The 21079-nt window shown below is 38.2% G+C and overlaps 2 protein-coding genes across 6 annotated transcripts in view; one reads left to right on the top strand and one right to left on the bottom strand.

Moving 5' to 3' along the window:
* Positions 1-3300, top strand: part of LOC134815366 (small ribosomal subunit protein bS16-like) — a 31334-nt gene extending 28034 nt beyond the window's left edge. For all 4 annotated transcript variants that reach the window (XM_063823894.1, XM_063823896.1, XM_063823895.1 and 1 more), the window contains one exon: positions 2527-3300. The gene's annotated coding sequence lies outside the window, so the exon portion shown is untranslated. The remainder of the gene's footprint in view (positions 1-2526) is intronic.
* A 3795-nt stretch (positions 3301-7095) lies between these two features.
* Positions 7096-20571, bottom strand: LOC134815597 (uncharacterized). 2 transcript variants are annotated; one of them, XM_063824148.1, is made up of 6 exons: positions 20346-20571; positions 19805-19911; positions 11540-11575; positions 9610-9698; positions 9000-9147; positions 7096-7799 (listed from the first exon to the last, which is right to left on the bottom strand). In XM_063824148.1, the coding sequence occupies exons 1-6, from the start codon at positions 20452-20454 to the stop codon at positions 7587-7589; spliced, it is 702 nt and encodes a 233-aa protein (XP_063680218.1). In that variant the 5' UTR covers positions 20455-20571; the 3' UTR covers positions 7096-7586. The 2 variants fall into 2 exon arrangements, with proteins under 2 accessions (XP_063680218.1, XP_063680219.1); XM_063824149.1 differs by lacking the exon at positions 11540-11575.
* Between the last annotated feature and the right edge of the window lie 508 nt (positions 20572-21079).

Raw genomic sequence — 21079 nt, 5'->3', positions numbered from 1 at the left:
CATGTGTTATTAGTTATTACATATAGCCGGGATAATGACCCCTTAATGCGGCCCTCAGGGCTGGATATATCACTCACCACTCCCTCCCCTGTTCCCAATTAACACTAATTAAATGTGTCACATGTCACATAGTGCGTGTGTAAGTGTACAAGGTAACTTGTCGCGTGACTGGTTACCATGGTAACGTGACTGGATATGTACTAGCTGGTATTCTCGTCCCTTTGTGTTAAATAAAAGGAGAGCTGTAATTTGCAGAGTACAGCGTTGTTATTGTTATAACCATGCAATGGTCCGGTACGAAGTCGAGTACAATTGTAGTACAATGGGTAAATAGCTGATACTAATGGTACTAGCTCGTAATCTCGGGGAACTAGTCGGTAACAATGGCGGGGGATTGTGAGCACTGATTCATGATTGTAGTGGTAAATACCCTAAATAGTGGTACAGTGAAACCACGATTTATCGCGCCCATATTTACCGCAAACCCCGATTTACCGCGGACATATCTTTCCCCCAAATATGGCTTAACGTGCATAATATAAACTAACAAAACCCCGATTTACCGCGGACCCCGATCTATCGCGGATGTTTCCTTTCTCCCAATCTCCGCGGTAAGTCGGGGTTTTACTGTAGAATGTACCATGGTAACAATAGTGCCATAGTGATACCAGGGTTACAATGTCAGTATGATCTGTGGTGTCTCCTCTATTAATAAGTTAATACACATCTCGTTACAGGAAAATAGACTCTCTCCTATCTGAGACAGGACTGCTGGACGGTACGTCACATTTACAAACTTACTTACTTACTTACTTACTTACTTACTTACTTACTTACTTACTTACTTACTTACTTACTTACTTACTCACTTACTTACTTACTTACTCACTTACTTACTTACTTACTTACTTACTTACTTACTTACTTACTTACTTACTTACTTACTTACTTACTTACTTACTTACTTGCTTACTTACTTACTTACTTACTTGCTTACTTACTTACTTACTTACTTACTAACCAACTTACAAAACTCCAAATTGAAACTAACAGACTTACTCCCGAACACACATTTTCCTACAAACACTACAAAACAGCAGTCCCCTAGAAACAACCTGTCTTAAGGATTCACATATTACGTAATCAGCTGAGGGGGGGGGTTTCCGAATGATTACGCTAGTGTACTTTTGACACAATAGCTATGTGTAAAACTGATTACGGAGGGGAGGGGGCGGGGGTCAAAATGTTCCAAAAAATGATAACGTAATATGTGAACGACCTCTAATTCATAATTGTGTCTCCTAAAACTCTTGGTCCACTGAAATTTTGTAATTTTCATGTTCTGTCAAACAAAACATGTATTAGATCCGTCGTATGTCAAAGTCAAAGTAGTTGTCTCTTGAAGTCAGTCTGTCATTAAGGCGAATGTTGAGACCGCTCCCTTTTACAAATTGTTGAGTAATTTCAACTCGATGACACACCAATACTTATTCAGGCTCGGGCAGGTAGTGAATTGCCTTTGAGATAGATAAACGGCGGGTTTTTGGAATTACTGGACTTATTTCCGGAAGATCCGTCATGATGTTCCTGTAATATAAATAACAAATTACGCGTCTCAATTACACAGTGACTGGGTATTATTAAATTTTCATATTTAATCTCCCGGAATTAGGACATGTATTTAATTGTCGTCTCGTGGGGGAGAAGGAGGAAGAGGGGGTGGGAGAAGGAGGAAGAGGGGGTGGGAGCTCTTCATCGGCATTGACCTCTTACCCATTATATCTATAATACGAAAATGGAAGATTTTGTTTCTATAAACTTTCGGGAAGGTGAAGAATGGTTCTCTCTCTCTCTCTCTCTCTCTCTCTCTCTCTCTCTCTCTCTCTCTCTCTCTCTCTCTCTCTCTCTCTCTCTCTCTCTCTCTCTCTCTCGTTATTCTAAAATGCTATGGTGAAATTTGTGGTGACCCCCACTCGTACAAGACAATCCCTCCATTCTTCACGATAACGACAGTTCAGTCCACAAAGAACGGTCTTATAAATATTCAGCATGCTCCTCACATTCCCACATGCATGATACCCTATTAGATCACTTTCTTAGATTAAACCTTCCTCACTATCACTTCACTATCCATATTTCTCTTGGTGTGGATTAACTCATATCACTCGTGAAGCATTCCATGTCTTTTTATTGCACCATTACATGTTGTTCATTACGTGTTGCTTGACATGATTGGAAAGCATGATGGGATGTTTATGATAGGGCACGGCTCTCAAATTATCTAAAGGTGATTTTACTGAAAACTGTGTAAAAACTCCGCTTAACTTATGTTTTAATCCAAGAATGAGCAGGCTAACCTGCCTCGTTGCAACGCTTTATTTCTTAAAATATAGAGAAACCGTCACAGTTCCTTTCAGAGCACTTTAAAATTCCCTAATGAAATAAGACCTTCACAGGGTTAAGTAAAATGTTAATGTTAGCTGCTGTAACTACTAAACATGTGTCTTACCTATCATTTTCTTCCAGGTTACAGTCCCTTAGTTGAGCCGAGGAGCCGAAAAAGAAGTGACGCTGATCACGCCTCTTGTAAAAAGACTACATATTTCTGCATGCTGAAAATAGAGGGACCATCCCTCCTCGAGACTCGACTCAACACTACATCCCTTTTTTACTTCTTTTTCGCGCTCCCTTTTTATGATTTTGAATATTACAATATATTGATGCCCATTTAGATTTTTGAAGAGACAATTAGTTCTGTTTTATTACTTTTACACTGAAAATTCTGAATGAAAATTCTGAATGTGACACTTCTGACCAAGGAATGAATTTGCTGGCCCCTGTTATTTTACAGGGCATAGTTTTTTACTATTTTCGACGTTATTATTTGACGTTGTTACCATAGTAATATGACGTTGCCACTGCGCAACTCCTATAGCCGGCACGGACGGAGATGACTGAGTCTAGGACGTTTGTTTGATTTATCTTTTTGTTTGAATGATGACTTGATATGATACATCAATATTATTATCATGGTACCTTTTGAAATTATTTGGTTCCACTTTCATTAGCTTATGTTCGGTGAGACCGTACTTATACTAGATGTATGTTTATTGCCTTACTCCTTTAAGAGATACGATTAAATTATATTTCATAACTTGGTGTTTATGTTTCACAGTTTTGATTTAGCAACGGTTAAAACAGGCACTTTAAAATTCAACGATTGGTATTTTTATTATTAAAACAAGTGAATTTGTGGTGTTAAATTGTAGCAACAATAAATTCCGTTTTACTGTGATATAAGAGTCTCACTTCAATCAAAGTATTATAATTTCGTCTACAAAAAGGCAGATGTACCAATTGAAGGTTTATTGCTATTTTCTGGGTATTGGGATAGACTTGTCGCTTTGTATAAAAACACAGAATGCTCCTTTGTCGCCACCCTATCTCGAATCTCGATCATCAAATTCAATGTCTCAAGAAGGTCTTGATGAACTGACTACTAGAGTAATTTTCGCTCACATGAGAATGTCCTATTACTAGGAGGTTTATGATACTAACAACCAGCAGGTCTTAATTTGAGAGCGTTAAGAGGGGTAACAGTATTTTGCGTGTTGGTTCATTCGATAGCAGATGGACCGGAGGCCTTCGTGTATGAGCTTATACTGTCGTTGGACGTTGAGCTTAGGATCCTATAAAAGTGTGGCATTTTATAGATTGGAACAGTCTTTTCACTATGAATTGGAATCCCGGATCAATCTGGTTTGCCCGGGGTTGAAAAGGTCAGTATGTTCCGAATTTGTTCATTCCTTTTTGGCGAAAACATTGTGTCTCACGTATACGTCGGACGCGGATAATTCTGACAAGATTAAACCGCTGAGCACGTACGTTCGTAACGCATGTTATAATTTGGAATTGGCGCGCACTATTTCCACCAAAATTGAAGGGATGATGATTAGCTAATTAATATGTAATACCTAAATAGTTCGTTTAATTATGCATTACGGCGGGTTAAATTCGGCGGTTTATCGGATATTTCGCCATAAAAAAACTCGCCGAGTCAACTTTTGGATTTCTGACCGGGTATATGTCATAATAATTATATCGTGTTCGTTCCTATTTTACTAATTGCTTTAACCAGAGCCCTCTAGCGTGCAGTACGCGTAGACTCATGGCTAGGTGAACTATTTTACATGGCTTTTACTTATTTACTCGCCCAAAAACTTCACGTGAGTTTGGTTTTTATGTTCACATAGCCATGTCAATGTGTCTACGCGCGCGCTCACTAAATCGTCTATTATTTTGCTTTCCCAATTAATTATTAGCAATAAGGAAGTACTACTACTAAAATGACAACGAACCACTCTGACTATATATACTACCGCGATAAAAAGAGTTTTGATATGATGCAACATGGCAATATCTCGTCTCTGAAAACCACAAATGTTGACTTGTCCGCGGGCGCGGAACGTTTTGAGTGAACTTTATTTGTATCACGTGGTGACCCCCACGGTCGCTTCACTATAGTGTCTTCGACGCTACAGCGTCTTCGACGCTACAGGGGGACGCTACAGGGGGAGCCGTGCACTTCGTGCGCGGCGGGTCATATTGTAGCGCGATGCACTACTGGGTCGCGCGCGCATCAAATAATGCTTCTCGCAACCACATATGCAGATCGGCGAGATGCGAAGGATTGACATCGTGAATCAACGGGTCATACAACGTATGACAATGTTACCCAAGTATAATATCTCAGTTGATATGACATGATAAGTATTAGTTTGATATAATGAATAGGTAGTAAGTTTGAATTGATAATAAGCATCATATTACCTGGGGAACTCTTGTCATACGTTGTATGACCCGCCGCGCACGAAGTGCGCGGCTCCCCCTGTATCGTCAGGACGATACCATAGTGAAACCATAGTGAAACCATAGTGAAACGACCGTGGGGGTCGCAACGTGATACGAGGGACCTCAGGCTATCATGTTTATAAACTGAATAGAGATTCGGCGGAAATGGAATGATGGCTGAGCAGTGAGCACCACCGCGCGCCCAGTAAGTATTATAGTACGGTATCATCAATCATTTTGACAGTACTTTTTTGTTTATTAAAACCAAAGTATTTAAGTAAAAACACCTCGCTATGGTCGGGCTCTTACTAATTCGCTCGCCCAAACCATGCCAACAGTGACAACTTTTGCGCGTCTCCTTGATTCACGATGTCAATCCTTCGCATCTCGCCGATCTGCGTGTGGTTGCGAGAGGCATTATTGGATGCGCGCGCGCGACCCAGTAGTGCATCGCGCTACAACGCGTCTCCTAAATGCGCGTTAGTTATCTATGATAATTTTAGCGCCTGCGAACCACATGGTGTGCCTTGCACAAAGTTTTGTCATACGTTGTATGACCCGCCGCGCACGAAGTGCGCGGCTCCCCCTGTAGCGCGATGCGTTACTGTGCCGCGCCGCGCACTTAATAAGGCTTCTCACAGCTTCTCTGGCTAGATCGGCGAGATGCGCTACTGTGCCGCGCCGAGCTGCCATGAATTGACATCGTCAATTAGCGTCGAAGATGCTACACTATAGTCGAAGACGCTACACTATAGTGAAGCGACCGTGGGGGTCACCACGTGATACAAGGGTAACACTTGTAGCGCGATGCACTACTGGGTCGCGCGCGCATCAAATAATGCTTCTCGCAACCACATTCGGTAGATCGGCGAGATGCACCACTGTGCCTCACCGAGCTGCGAAGGATTGACATCGTGAATCAAGGGTAACACTAACAGGTATAAGCTAAAATTTCACTTGACCATTGTTAATAATTTGGCCTGGCGCGCGCTACTTCGAAGAAATTTAGACGAGTAACATCCGTCAAAAATTTTACGCAAAATTGACTACCGCGCGCCAATAATTTTGACAGTGACACCCTGCTGTACTATGTACTACAATTGACAATACTTGTAATTTTATTTTGAAACTGCAAATAAAACAAAAACGCAGTCTGGAAGCAAAATTGGATAAAAGTTTGCAATATGACTGGTAAATTCGCGCGGTGGGTTTTCAAAATTTTTTCTGAAAATAATATTGGCAATATAAATATTATTGATAATGTGTGAATGTGGGTTACGACGTGATACATACAACATAACATGATTGACACGTGATACAGTTTTTAGTACAATATAATTAGAAAATAAAGTTAAGCGGCGCGCTTTTTCGAAAAAATATAGACGTGCGCTGCGTAGAGTGATTATTATTAATCATCATCCGGATAATAGTGATACTCGGATGATGATTAATAATCACTCTACACTCGACTGTCACGTGACTTTTTCAACCCGTTCTCTAGCTGGCCCTGAACGACTATTCGAAACTTTAACACTCTTACCTGGGGACCCCAGGTAAGGCTATTATGCAAATAAAGATTCGGCGGACTGACAGGCTGAGTGCCGCCCAGTAATAACACTATAATCTGATCCCAACCTTAATTGACGATGTCAATTCATGGCAGCTCGTTGATACATGTTACATATAACAAATATCAGCGGCGAAAAATGGCATGCAACGTATGTCAAGCAGCTCGGCGCGGCACAGTAGCGCATCTCGCCGATCTAGCCAGAGAAGCCTCATTGAGTGCGCGGCGCGGCACAGTAACGCATCGCGCTACAAATCCCAACCGTAACCCTAACCCAATCCCTAACAAAAGCATATGCTGAAACCCTAACCCTGACGATAAATTTGACCAACTTCCTAATACGGTCATATCACGTGATCGAGACAGTTTTTTTGCCAATATCTCGTCAGGAGAGCATTTTCATCCTGTCATGGGGGGTGATCCGGAATCAGCGTCCGAAAATACACCTAATCCAAGTTGGTTTCAACTTTCGGGGGCCCTTTTACTTTTATAGAACAATTTAGAAGATCGAGTGTAGAGTGATTAGGCACGCTCGTCATCATCCATCAACCTTAGTAAATCAATGAACAATCGTGAATCGGGAATAAGCTTGTATAAATTGCTAGTTGCCAAGGCTCTGAATGAACAGTTATACGTGATATTAATATATATTAGACCGACGAAATAAAAACAATAAATTAGTCGTTTATAGAAAATTCGAGAGATCAATCTCCGTAATATATATATAAAAACAATCAATAATTATTGTAAATTAGTCAATTAGTCAGCACGTCACGTGAAAATCATTTTATAAGAACCGTCAAAAATCATATTCATCTAGAGAAAATTGAGCGTTGGTAAAGGCACTAAAACATATTGCTGTAAAATGTCAAACATGAGATCTGCGAAGGTTCGAGAACATCCTTGATTGACCCCGCCAATCAGGCAACAAGACACTTCGATTTTATAAAAATCAAAAATCCAATCACTTTATTTCAATACCAGGCAATAAAATTAGGTAATATTACAAATTTCATATGACATTTACATTTCAATTTGGAATCTTATAATTTGGCCAGCCCTAATCAAGAAATCTGGATTTAATAACAATTAGCTATGCACCACAACTAGTCCAGCTGAGCATGTCCGTCTGTGAGCATGTCCGTCGTTTTATCTGAGTGTTAAGTGTTCAGGACTCCTCGTCAGAGTAGTCGCTGTCGCTGTATTCCTCGTCACTGTACGGACCCTCGTCGTCGTAGTTGTCCCCTTGGTCGTCAGCATCGGCGTTCTGAGCGGCAGGCTCCTCCGGTTTAACCTCGTCTTGGGCGATTGCAATGTTTCGATGTTTCATTGCTTTGAAAAGCTCGGGTCGGTTGGTTTCTTTGGTCCTGACTTCTTCGTCCTGAGTGGGAGAACGAATTAGTGATTGTTGGAGACATCCGAAACTCACCGGCTCTTACTTTAAATGGCGTGAAATTTAAAATACGCTTGTAGTTGTAAGTCGACAGATATCTGTGATTTTGATTGGATTGGGTATTTTCGGAAATTCGATTCTCAGCAATATGATTAAAGGAGCGTCTTGTAGCAGCTATAAAGATTCAAGCTCTTGGTTGTAATAAGAAGGATTTAACCGTACTGACAGGAGCAAGGCCGATAGCTCGGTAAAGCAACAGCAAGACCGATAGCTTGGTTTATATGTTTTACTCAAGGAACTCAGGCCCCTAAGTTGTCCTTCAGTTCTAAAAAGAAAATAGGGTTTAAAATATTGGTCAAAGGATCTTATGACTACAAACAATGTGCACTACAAACAATGTGCATGAAGGATTTAAAGAATCTCTTAGGAAAGCACAGTTAAAGTTGATATGGTGGTACTGGTACTGCGTCTAGTATTAAGGTAGTTTACAATTCTATTAACTTTCAGAACTATTCAATACTTCGATCATTCCATGTTTAGCGCACTAGCTTTTAGGCTTGATAAAATCGGCAAATTTTACCGATTGTATTTTAATTTGCTCCGTGACTATAGCAGATTATTGGCATAGTTTTAGATGAGCCTGGTGGATGATATCGATTTCCTTCTCTCTTGCTAGATATGCTTTGTACAACATGTCCATTTCGTCTCCCCACACGGTAAAAGACTCCTTTCGTATATAGAACTGACAGAACGAACATTACTGCAATTATAACTACTAAGCTATTCTGTGTTACAATTTACTTCAGCTATTGATTACTGAGGAAAAAATGAGAATCTCCACTTGCTCTTTAAAACAAAATACATCAGGTATTGTCGACGTTTCGGCTATATGCCTTTGTCATGTATCTCTCATTTCGTCCTCAGTAATTCATTGTGACTAACCCACTCAAGAGAGCGAACAATAAAAAGTATTATAAGTTATATCTTAATAGTAATACAAATAAAGTTGTATATTATTAGAAAGTTGGAGAGGATTTCTTCTAGATGCTTCGCAGTCTGCATAATATCAGTTGAAATTCAAAATGATCCAGTCTAAGATAATTCTAACCTCTCTAGATTCACATGAGGCAAAAAATAAAGAGCTTGTGAAAAAAATTCCCATCTTCTCTGTGTGTGCATTGGACGTACCTCTTCGATGATTTTGTTTCTCTTAGCGAGCATTTTCTGCAGTTCCGACGACATACCATCGTTGGGGTCTACCTTGTGCTCCTTTCTTTGTTTAATAGGGCCTGCTGTTCCCTTCTGTCGTGCTGCTAACACGTTTGACAGCTCCGTGCTGTGAAGAGGAGGAGGATTAGTTTGAGATAATTACTAATTGGATCATGAGTACAACAAAACCTTAACCTCAGGTTAAGTTAACCTGGTAAACTTACCTTGTGTATCATTTTATTAGAGAAGCATGAAGATTGAAGACCGTATAGAGTTATAGTCTTCCGTAAGGGCTGCAATCACCTTCGGGTTGCAGGTTGCATGTATAGGTTTTTTCTATTATGTCGAGGGGAAAAGGTGCAGGAGACCACCTACTCCACGATGGCATCTGATGCCACAATACAATACAATACAATACAATACAATACAATACAATACAATACAATACAATACAATACAATATGTATGTCGAGGTGAAGGATAGTATGCTATTAGCAGGAACTGTGAGGGTGAAGTTTGGATTCAATTTTTTCACAATCTCGGCAAAACTTGAATACTAGTTAATACTAATCGAAACTTGTAAATTTACCTTTTCTTGTCTGTGGCAGTCTGTTTGGCTCTGGCGTTGATTTTCACCTCTTTGGCGATAGCTGCGATTGCGGCGATGTCCATGTCTGACTAAAAGAAACCGAGTATTAATTAAGAGTCATTATAGAATAAAGTAAACGTTATAATCTAGCTCAGTATTATGTAGAATAAATAAAGTTTAAACTTTTAACAGTAAGGGTAAGCGAGATTATAAGTTGAACACACTAAATAATTTTACAGCGCATAATTAGAGTAGATGGTAGCATTGTAATTAGCGCATAATTAGAGTAGATTGTAGCATTGTAATTAGGGCACTACATCTAGAGAGGTATTGTATCTCTACTAATTATTCATTTGTTGTAACCGCGGGTTGATTATTTCTACACTAAACTTAGGAAGGCTGTATAGTATACTGAACAAGCACTGTGTTTAATACTAATAGTATTAGTAGTGGTAGTAATAGTATTAGTACTAGTAGTGGTATTAGGTGGTATTAGTTATAGTAGTGGTACTAATAGTGTTTGCAAACAAAGTTGGCACCTGAAAAGTGAGATCATCATATTACATAATGTCTACACCATTTTAAAAGAGTATTTCTATAAGCAAACACACTGTAACGGCACCAACAAACACTATTGAGAGAATTTAAACAAAACACAGTTCCCGAACCAGTGTTATTATTACTAATCTAACAATATGCAAGAGAGAAGAACTGGATACTATTAAACGTTTTATCATAGCTAGTACTGAAGAATTTTAGATATTTTAGTTTCATTCCCTTTTTATTGCATACAGTTTAAGTTTTCTAGCAGTAGTAAGTTTTAATGTTTTTTCACATCTCGCTCACAATCAGTAACCACTCACTATATTTTCACTCAAATAGTGTATACACCATCTCACATGTATTGTATCTTTTACCTTATCATCTGTTATCACTTACATCTTAAATCATCTGTTATCACTGTACGTATGTCATTCCATCACACGATCACAATCACGTACTTGCTGTTTAGTGGATGTTTTAAGTTTATTGAATAGCAGATCGAGTAGTGTTGTATATATATAGATTTTGATTCTAATTTTAGTCGAGTATTTGAACAATTTGTTGTCGTTTAGCCATTTTTGATTAATAAAAATTTTATGAGACAGTTTTCTCACATATTTACCAATTTTGTCAGCATGAATAAGAAGTTGTTACTTTGAAACGTCGTTTATCCTAACAGTGCAATATCATTTGTCGCAAATCAGAATAATCAGAAACTATTTGGAAAAACCCAAAAACTGTCTAATATGCGATGTGTATTACACACTGTGTAACTGTGTATTATACATGGTTTCTATGAGTACACACACAGGCTAACAATGAACAATTTCATGCGAATGTCATGCGGTTGATTAGATCGTTCGTTCGAGAAGGAATGAATTATACAGGGTGGCCCAAAATTAACTTTATGTCAGCTGGATTACTTGGAGATCTACTCGACTTACAACACCTGCCGTAATCTGACATTATATGGTTAAATCGGGGAAACCATCTATACCCATCCTTTTAGAAAGGGAGATAAAAATCAAAGATGTGCAGCTGATCGCATCATGCGCTGTAACAAGGATTAAAAATAGCTGCTGTTAAACTTGCAGAAAATTTTACTAATACAAATTTCAGCTCTTTTTAATTACAAATCGGTAAGAGAGAAGCATTTAACTACCCCAACTACAAGCTATCTTAACTGTACTGCGAAATCAGCACCATGCCTCTCATATATATAAACTGACAGTATCTTAATCAATCATGCCAAAGAAACTGCTGAGAATTGCTGAGTATAACCGTGCTAATTGCGATTACTTGACAGTTAACTGATCTTACACTGCCGTCTGTCACCGTTAATTAAATTGCATGCACTAATTACTCTCCCGGATAGAAGTTAAGCTACCTGTCTGCTGTTTATGTGCTCTTGATCCGCTGGATCCTGTGTGCAGTAATAGGATCTGTTATAAAATCCTTGTTTTAAACGTTATGCTCCTCTTTTTTAAACGTTATACTCCTCTTTTTTAAACGTTATACTCCTCTTTTTTAAACGTTATACTCCTCTTTTTTAAACGTTATACTCCTCTTTTTTAAACGTTATACTCCTCTTTTTTAAACGTTATACTCCTCTTTTTTAAACGTTATACTTCTTTTTTTTGAACGTTATACTCCTCTTTTTTAAACGTTATACTCCTCTTTTTTAAACGTTATACTCCTCTTTTTTAAACGTTATACTCCTCTTTTTTAAACGTTATACTCCTCTTTTTTAAACGTTATACTCCTCTTTTTTAAACGTTATACTCCTCTTTTTTAAACGTTATAAATGTGCTTTTTACGGGTGCAGGTGGTTATTATTTTGTTGTTGAACTTAGCTGAAACCGCGGATTTTTGAATTTTGTTTAATTAGTTTTTAAGTTTTTCTATTATAAATGGGGTTAAAAAGATAGTGAGGACGGTGTACTGGGAAGAATTAAATAGTTTTCAATAAAAATGTTGCACGAAAAAATAATATTAAAAAAACCTTTCTTAAACTACCAGACAACTGACTAAAAAAAACGGCCTCAAACTCAAAGAGGAACAGCTTCAACTAATTGACGACCAGCCAAATATGCATCGCAATACTCCGCATACTTTGTTCTAATAAATGGCGTCCAGACAAATTTCGGGCATATTTTGTGAGACTCACTGAACTGGGAACCACTCAGCTGTTAGATGATCCAGGAAAATGGAAATCATCGGACGGGGGGAGCTGGCACGTCAACTTGCTCTAACTTCCTTCCCCCGCTAAATCTGAAGTCAGGCTACAAAGACTGTAACAACAACATATGAGTTGCTGAGTGACAATCTGTTAACGACGTGACCTCCAGTTGTCCATGACGTTCTTCCGGGATTAGTAAATTAACACTCTCAAATCTTAATCTATTGTTGTTAGTTGAGTGGTGTAAGTTAAAAATGGACTATTTCGCTTATTTAGAGATGTCAAAATATATCGGCCCACGTACAAATCACAACTGTCAAGGGAGTTCAGGGAGAAAGGATTAAAATACTTAGAGGGGGACGGAAACAGAGGAAAATAAGAGACGAACCATGTTAACACTATATAATATGTTAACACCCCTGCTAAAGTCAGTTAACAGACAAAATAACAGCGATGAGCGGCATCAAATGATCACAAAGCACAGTTACTACACTAATGGACAATCTCATACAAACGATAAAAAACATAAAGGAGTTGATGTGACTTAATACTGAGCGGTACGCGAAATCTTAAGATTCCTGAGTACAGTAATGACGTTACTGAGAGTAACTTGATCGTAATCTAATTTTAATGATAAGGAAAAACAGGGAATTATTTTGTTGATAATAACTCATTGTCCATATTAAATCTAATAAAATACTCCTTTACTTTTAAATAAAGTTAAAGAGTTGGACGTGCAATAGAGCTGTGTTAGCTAACAGTTACCAGTAAAATATACAGAGTAATATTCCACAGAATTTGACCCGATAATCTCGCATGATGCTAAAAAGCCAAAAGGAGAAAGTATTACTGGATACCGGAGAACTGCAATGACCAAAGGAAAGAAACATAACCCACACACAAACTACACAGTACCAAACTACACAGTACCAAACTACACAGTACCAAACTACAAGGACACTGGCAGGATAATCAAGTAAATTACAAAATTTAAACAAAGTTCCGCCCTAACAAATTACAATGGCACGTTGCACTGTAAGAGCCAAGAGGTAATATCAGATTACAAGTACCGACCCCAGCAAGACACAATCCTTAAAGCAAGCTTGCTAGAAAGTGAGAGGAATGTCCTGATATATACGTTATGTGTGAGACGTATCTCATCTTAAGAATTGGAGGAGTTGTTTTCTACTTTGTACTTCCGACTAACAGTGCAATATTAATTAACATTACGCAGAACTGTGCTGAAAACACCACGATTATATTCCTCAGAAGAGTGACAATGTCAAAAGAGGAAGTGAACTGTGAAGTGACACTACACACTACACAGGTGGACTATTCGAGAATATTCCACGAAATTAAAAACGTGATATGGAGCGAACTAGTTACTAGGTGCAGCGTAAGAAACAATCACATTTCACACGCACGCAATATGTGAGAAATACACATACAGTATGTGAGAATAAGGAGTACTCTTCTCCGCGGAACTACACACAACAAATTCCAACTACACACACAACAAATACCAGCACAGTGAAATGATCGCACTGAGATAATTAGCCACAGTCAGAGAATGTAAAGGTGCAATGTCTAGCAAATTCAATTAAACTGTGTATTTCAGTCGTGACTAGCGTCAGATCGCGAGATTCAATCACGCTTGTCCCTCCGTCACAATATTTACTTGCCTGGAGGGGCTGACCACAACTCTTACATAATCCTTGCACAATCATTACATAATAGACTGCTTTGCAAAATTAGACTATCTCATTAACGAGTAAGAGGAAATAGAGTGCAGGATGATCAATACCTTATTTGGTAATAAGTCAGACCACGGCGAGGAGTCAAACTAAATATCGGTTTGTTCATTGTTGGAATCTTGTTAGGACAATGAATATCGCTCTCGCAAAATTAATGAACCCGTTTAAAATAGCCCACTCTCGAAGCTTGACTCTGAGTCAACTTTCGTTCTAAGTTTACCTTATTTGGTCAAAACGCGGACCATGTACAATTGAACTAAGATGCAGTCAAGTATATTTGTTACTCAGCAGTTTGCGGTAAGTCAGACTGTGTTATATTGCCTGTATTCAAATACTCAAATGCAAATAGTTTCTCAAGATCTAAATATTTGTGGAATGCTGACCTTTTTATCTATAACAGACAGAATTTTAGTGTGTGATTCTCAGAAATATATGCACTTTATCAATTAGAACAACACAAAGCTTTGGACTGCAGACTATTCGCTGCAGTAATTTAAATTACTAATTATAATCAGCATGCTAGGTAACTTATGATGGAAAAACGTGAGAAAATGGAATCAGTATGGATAGTTGAATGCCGAAGTGTCCTCTGTGCCCTAAAATTATGAGCAGCACAGAAACAACAAAATTCTGTCAACTCAGCATATACCCTGGTAACAAATACCTCAAATTTTGGTAACTATAACAACAACAAATTACGTAACCCCATATTTTGGATCAGAAAATTGGCAGGAGTGAGAGAGAATGTTTCTAATAATAATATGCAGAGAGCACCAAATCAGTACTAAGAGAGTACGAATTTATGGATAAGTGATTCTGAAAGCTCTATAGATATCACTCCTTCACGGAAGTTTTTTATCTCTTATTTTGTTGGAGTGGGCGGTAACGTTTCCTTAAAAACAGTTAGTATGATTCATACAGCGCACAGGTGCATCTGGAGACTGTTTCTATATTAGAGAGCAGGATACTATTCCATTTACTCAAAAACACTCGCATTTTGACGGGGTGGCAACGGAAGGTTTTCAATATTGAAGGGCAGGAAATTGTTACTGTTAACCCAAAAACACAAGTATTGGGCAGAACACATTGCTGTCAACACCTACTCAAGGAAAAAGCAATTACTCAGATCATTATTATCCTAAATAAAAATGGGCACAGTTCTCACCCCGCCAGCCAGTAGGTTTTGCGTATTACTTAACTTGAAACAGTTTTTAAAAGACCCGCTGATAACTATGGATGGGAATAAACTCATATCAGAGATTTATAATCTACCAGTACTGTAGTCCACACCCCGTACCAGATACATACCGAACTGAGCTGGGTTCCAGGTCTCAGATATTATGATCGGAATGTTTCGAGCAACCCAGCTTTGCATTGTGGGTCGATATGGTATTCTATCACCGCGTTCATCTGATAGGCCAATCAAAAGCTCTCAATCATAGAAATTGTTCAACTCACAAAGGGTGTTTTAATACAGTACTATTTTGACCCTAGCACTAAATTGAACGCCTGGTTGTAGTATATAGGGGCCGAACACGGCCCGGCTTTCTATTCTTCTGACAGTTCATTTAGTAACATTCCTAAAGATACCAGGTAGCTTCTGTTGATCTGATCTAGTTGCCAATACCCGCTACAATACTTCCGGTAAAGTACCAAATATTTAGTAAATCCAACTTTGGACAGGTTCCAAATGTTTTGGCATCCGTATTGAATTTGGCAACATATCGAGAAAACAAGCGAACAATTGTATGAGCGCAAAATGCAAATCTTTTTCCTGCTGCTGATTGCAAAATGTGTTCAAATCAATACCAGCTATATGGCGAATGTGGGGCGTGGGCATGATTTTACCTTCACGTGCCTACAACCTTCTAATAGAATCTAAACGGAAGTTAAAACACCTTGATGATTTTGTCGTTGCCAGTGTACAACCTTAAAATGTCTCGTAGTTTTAAAAACATTAATATTAATGAAACAAGTTGAAAAGTGACCTATCGTTTTTGTTTTGAACACCATTTAAAATGATGAAATCATGATTCAGGAATTCGGCGGTTTAAAAAGCATTGACACCCTCAACCATTTTAATCAATGTTCGGAAGAATATCGATATTTCTGGCGAGGAAGACCACGTACCTATTTACTTGACGAATATTGAAAGTTGTGTCATATCACCAACTCCTCCCGTAACCCCAAATAAAGGAGCCTCTCAAATCAACACATACACCATGATCATATAATATAGCACCAAGTTTCTAAATAGACCTGATATCGCCCCGGGTATCATTATCGGAGAATACCCTCGTTGTCTGGGGTAGAGACCGTAAGGCGAGTGTTTTAAACCGATAACTTGCGCGTCAAGTGTGCACTGTGCACAATAACGGGACACATGTATGTGATAGTGGCAGTGGTGGTGACAGTAGTGTATACGTGTAGTAGCAGTAGTTGGTGGAATCATTACAATACCTGTCCACCAAGATACCGGGCTAATCTTCAGGGGTTACACCACCATACAACACCACGCAGCAACAACGGGGCACACCATACAAGAGCTGTAACTCAGATAAGAGAGACACTGATATAAGATTCAGTGTTGTGCTGCTGTAACAGTTTGTGTGTGTGTGTGTGTGTGTGTGGTCTCGACTCTCGTAATAAGCTCTATTTCGCAGGGAACCAGATCAAAGTAACACGAGTGATTACTATTAATAACTGGCTTTATTAAAACTAAGTGATTGCCTTCTTAATCCAGTGCTGTAGAGTGTTGTAATATTATAGGAATGCCACCAGAGATATAAATTAGGCGTATTAAGTTAAAGTAACGAAGTAAATATTAAAACAAAGTGACCGATTTCGTTTGTTGACCAACATGGCGGCCAGTAAGAACAGTTCAGTGCTCGCCAGATAGTCTCAGGGGACCCTGTAAAAGGCTTCCTGCCTCCAGCGAGGTCAGATACCGGTGACCATATAAAAAAGAATAACGTTACTGCTTCAGATTTCCTAAAACTCACGTACAGGTCTAAGACATCGTACTTAGACACTTAATAAGTTTAATAAGTTTAACAAGCGATAATCATTGCCATGACAACCAGCAATTGACACTTTAGAGCGGTGTTTTTGAGGTAGAAAATAGACAATTTGTTTGGTTGTTGGGAAGTTTTCAGTCTAAAATTACGTTATAAATAAAAATAAATCATTAGTCTAGTGAAGGGAAACAACAAATAATCCAAAAAAACTATTAGTTAATTAACTTGAAGGTTCTTAAAAATAAACGCGGGGAAGCTGATAGCAGCAAAATAAAGTTTAGCTCAACAAACTGATTCTTCAGAGATGACAGGAATTACAGCGTAACAATCAAGTAACAGGTAATATCTATCAGAAATCCCAGACGAAGAACGACAAATTGAGAAATCTCTGATGTGGGAGAAGCGTCCAATTTATAAGTCTAGATAGTAATTTTAGATCAAGATGTCAATTTTCACCCCTTCTTCCTTAGTGCACGTTTACAAACCATGCTGCGAGAATCCCAGGGAGATTCCCTGCTCTATGCTATTGCTCGGTGCTTTATGCTCGGTGCTCTGTGCACTATAGATGTGGATACTAGTGGGGAGGTGATGTATATTGTTTTTGACAGAAGTTAACTATTTAGCTTCGACTATTGAGAAATCGAACCGCAGAATAACTGTCACGTGTCAAAAAATATGCCTCGCCAGAATCCACATCTACACTCTATGCTATAAACAATAAACAATAAACAATGAACAGTAAACAAAACACAATAAGAGATACAGTGTGTCCCGACAGTTTTTACAAACAAACAATTCATATTCGTCAGTATGGTGCGGGCAGATGGAACGACTGCTTTTAAAGGATTTTAACTATGTCCCATTGAATGACTAATTATGACTAATACCTATTCGTGTTTCAGTTTCTTGAAACGTTTCAAACACAAAGTTTTGAGCGATTAGAAAAAACGATTTTATCGATTTTTAGTCCTCTTTAAACATTCGGGTCAAATTTTCGATGTTTTTCAATTTAAAGTGTTCAAATATAGAGATATAGCAATTGTTTATCCATTCGTGACGAAAAATTAGCGATGAATTAATAAATTTCCCGCCGTTTTTATTTAAACAGTTCCCAAAAGTAAGTGGCAAAATGGCGTAACACTAACCCCTCCCTTATGTTATAACTAGAACTCCAATACACTGCAATATGTTATAACTAGAACTGGACGGGATTTAAAAAAAGCTATGTTTTAGACTTTTAAAAACTGAAAGGGGAATATGGAATAGGCATGCGGAAAGACTTCAAGTATCCCTCGCAATTATCAAAATTACAATTATATAAAGCCTCGAAACAACAAAGAAAACTCGGATACAATACTGAAAAAAATTAAAGAGGATCAGACAAACTTAGTCGGAGGATTACCTCAGAGGAAACAATAGTAGTAAGGTAGTGGAATAAAATCCATACAACTTTACCGGGAGATAGCGTCTTGTCATGGTGACATCACACACTAACTCCCTCCCACGTGGGCCCACTACAACCGTCACGTGGGCGAGTATAGGTATCACGTGATATAATACGAGAATCACGTGGTCAAAGTTAGAGGAGTTCTCAAGAACTGCTGAGTTGGGGTTCTGGGTGGTTTAAGCGTCCACACGTGTCACAACTCAATGGTTTAAATGCGGGTTTATACACATAACAAAACTGCCACAATATCCAGAGAGCTTGTCATTAGAACTTACAAGGGTATCAGCATCTTTAATGGGTATTAAAACGAGCTCGGAGGAACTGCATTTTTCTCGGCAAGACAAATTGATCGTAAAAATTCGGTCGGAAGAGCGACTGATGTCTTGACAGTTTCACAAGTTTACCTACAAGAGAACTCCTAAAACTCATGTTCTCAACGAATATAATGTAGGCGATATCTAATTTTGACAGCTTCCCCGTGAATGAGAGGGAGTAGTGGCGTACGAGTTCATCTGTATATTTATTGCGACCAGAAAATAAGTGAGGGTGAAGCGAACCGGAGAGATATTGGATTGTAGCGAGGGCGGGTTTAGAGGGCAATTAGTGGCTATCGGGAGAGATTGTATTACAAATATGGTTCTGTGGCATTTTACAAAGAATAAATATTCGATGAGCATAAATTAAAACTGTAAGATTGAGTCGAGACATTAAATTCAACACAGAGTATCGAAAATAGTTAGCATATGCGAAATATATAATAAGCTTTAAATTAGGAATAACAAATAATACGATAATATCGATGTTTGTTTTCTAAAATTCTGCGCATCATGGACACGATTCTTATGACAGCATTAAAGGTGTTGAAATGGGTAAAAACACGACATAAAAAAGTAATTTGTGCCAGGGTTAACATATTAGTAAAGCTTTGTGCAATCCAAAGTTAGAAAATTGAAAATTTATTCGACTGCCTCGGTTCGAAACTCGCAAATTCAACGTACGCGTTTTGCTTGATCAACATCTCAGTTCACTTAAGTCGCATTTATCGGAACATTATTCTAAGGACAAAGCTATTAGAAAGTAAGGCTATTAACATTGCTATGCTTTTAAATTAAATGATTTCGTGCATAAACCGGGTTTTATTTAACACGTAAAATTCTATTTACAAATAGCTAGCCTTAATAACCTTCAACAAAAGAAAGAAAAGTATTAAGTCTTACGAAAATTTCAACAAATGAATTTAGTTTGTTTTACTTACGATAGGTTTGACGTAAGCAGAGGGGATGTAGCCGATGGTATCGTTACCCAGGCACCTTGCACCCCACCACTCCCTGTTGGGGATGGAAAACACTTTGAACTTGTCGCCTGGAGAGAGAGGGGGTTGAGTGGTATTGTGAAACCTGCCTGATCGCACCTTTACCTGACACGTACTGTTACACTATATAGTATATACTTATATAAGGTAACGGGTGCTTACGTTCAAGGTTATTCTATCGCAGAGGATGCCCGATGCTGTGCTCAAGTTTACTACTTAAACTTTAAATAGTATTCTCCTACCGAGGAGCATTGAGTGAAATGAAGGAGATGGGCTCATGTGCTAAACATGAAATAGGAGTTTCCCATTTGTTGTGATCACACGAATTATTCTTTTGCAGTCATTGCAACGACAGGAGAAAAAGCGAAATAGACACCCATCCAAAATCACCAATTTCGGCTTAAGAATCTAAAATAAAGAAAAGCATATAATGTTTCATTAATTTATACTAATAAAGCACCGTTATTTCCATTCACAAACTTACCTTTATATACAAGGAGGGTACGGCTCTTTGCTCTGTTGAGCCCCAGAGTTCCCGGATCAAAGTCGTGTGTCGCTACTACAGTCGCAAACTTCGGTTCATCCATCACCATCCCTTATCTTCTCCTATCTTATCTTATTCTTATCTGGAGATCCTGATATACTATCCTTATCTCTGTATCTTATCTCCTTAGACTGTGTCTCATCTTCTAAACTGATATCCCGACTTCCTAGTGGGATATAGTAAATAAACTGTTGATAACTCAAATACTTACCTAGCGTTATTATTATTATCATATATTATGACAAATTTAGTTATTGTAAGCTATAAATATAAATAGTTGTTATTATGATAATTTAGGACACTAACTATAGATATAAATAACAAGGATTACAGCAACGACTCTTTAAGTTTAGTACGAGGATCATTCATCCGAACGAGCAGTAAATTTATTAATTTACTGATACAAATCTTAATCATACATTACATTTACATTTGCAGACGGTACAGATCCAAATGGAATTACCGAACCAAATGATAGTCCGGTACATCGAGTACACTGTCTAAAAGATTCTATACACTGTTAATCGTTATCAGCATTATAATTTACATCACCTCAACAATTCAGTGTTCCAAAGAATTGTTTGTACGTTAGAAGGGTTACAAATACTTACTGCAGTTGTAATGAATCCCATGAATAAAAATACAATCACCATGTTAAGGATTCGTCATTTATC

Source organism: Bolinopsis microptera, chromosome 5, assembly GCF_026151205.1.
Source record: "Bolinopsis microptera isolate Bmic1 chromosome 5, MBARI_Bmic_1.0, whole genome shotgun sequence".
Lineage (NCBI taxonomy): Eukaryota > Metazoa > Ctenophora > Tentaculata > Lobata > Bolinopsidae > Bolinopsis > Bolinopsis microptera.
The sequence above is the reverse complement of the archived record's forward strand: the minus strand, read 5'-3'. Positions and strand labels throughout refer to the sequence as shown.

Excerpts from the sequence above, each read along its gene's own strand:
- LOC134815597 (XM_063824148.1), bottom strand. The coding sequence starts at position 20,454 with ATGGTGATGGATGAACCGAAGTTTGCGACTGTAGTAGCGACACACGAC. Across the intron at positions 11,576-19,804 it reads CTGCTTACGTCAAACCTATC|GATCCAGCGGATCAAGAGCA; the intron begins GTAAGTAAAACA and ends TACTGCACACAG. Across the intron at positions 9,699-11,539 it reads AGCACATAAACAGCAGACAG|TCAGACATGGACATCGCCGC; the intron begins GTAGCTTAACTT and ends GGTTTCTTTTAG.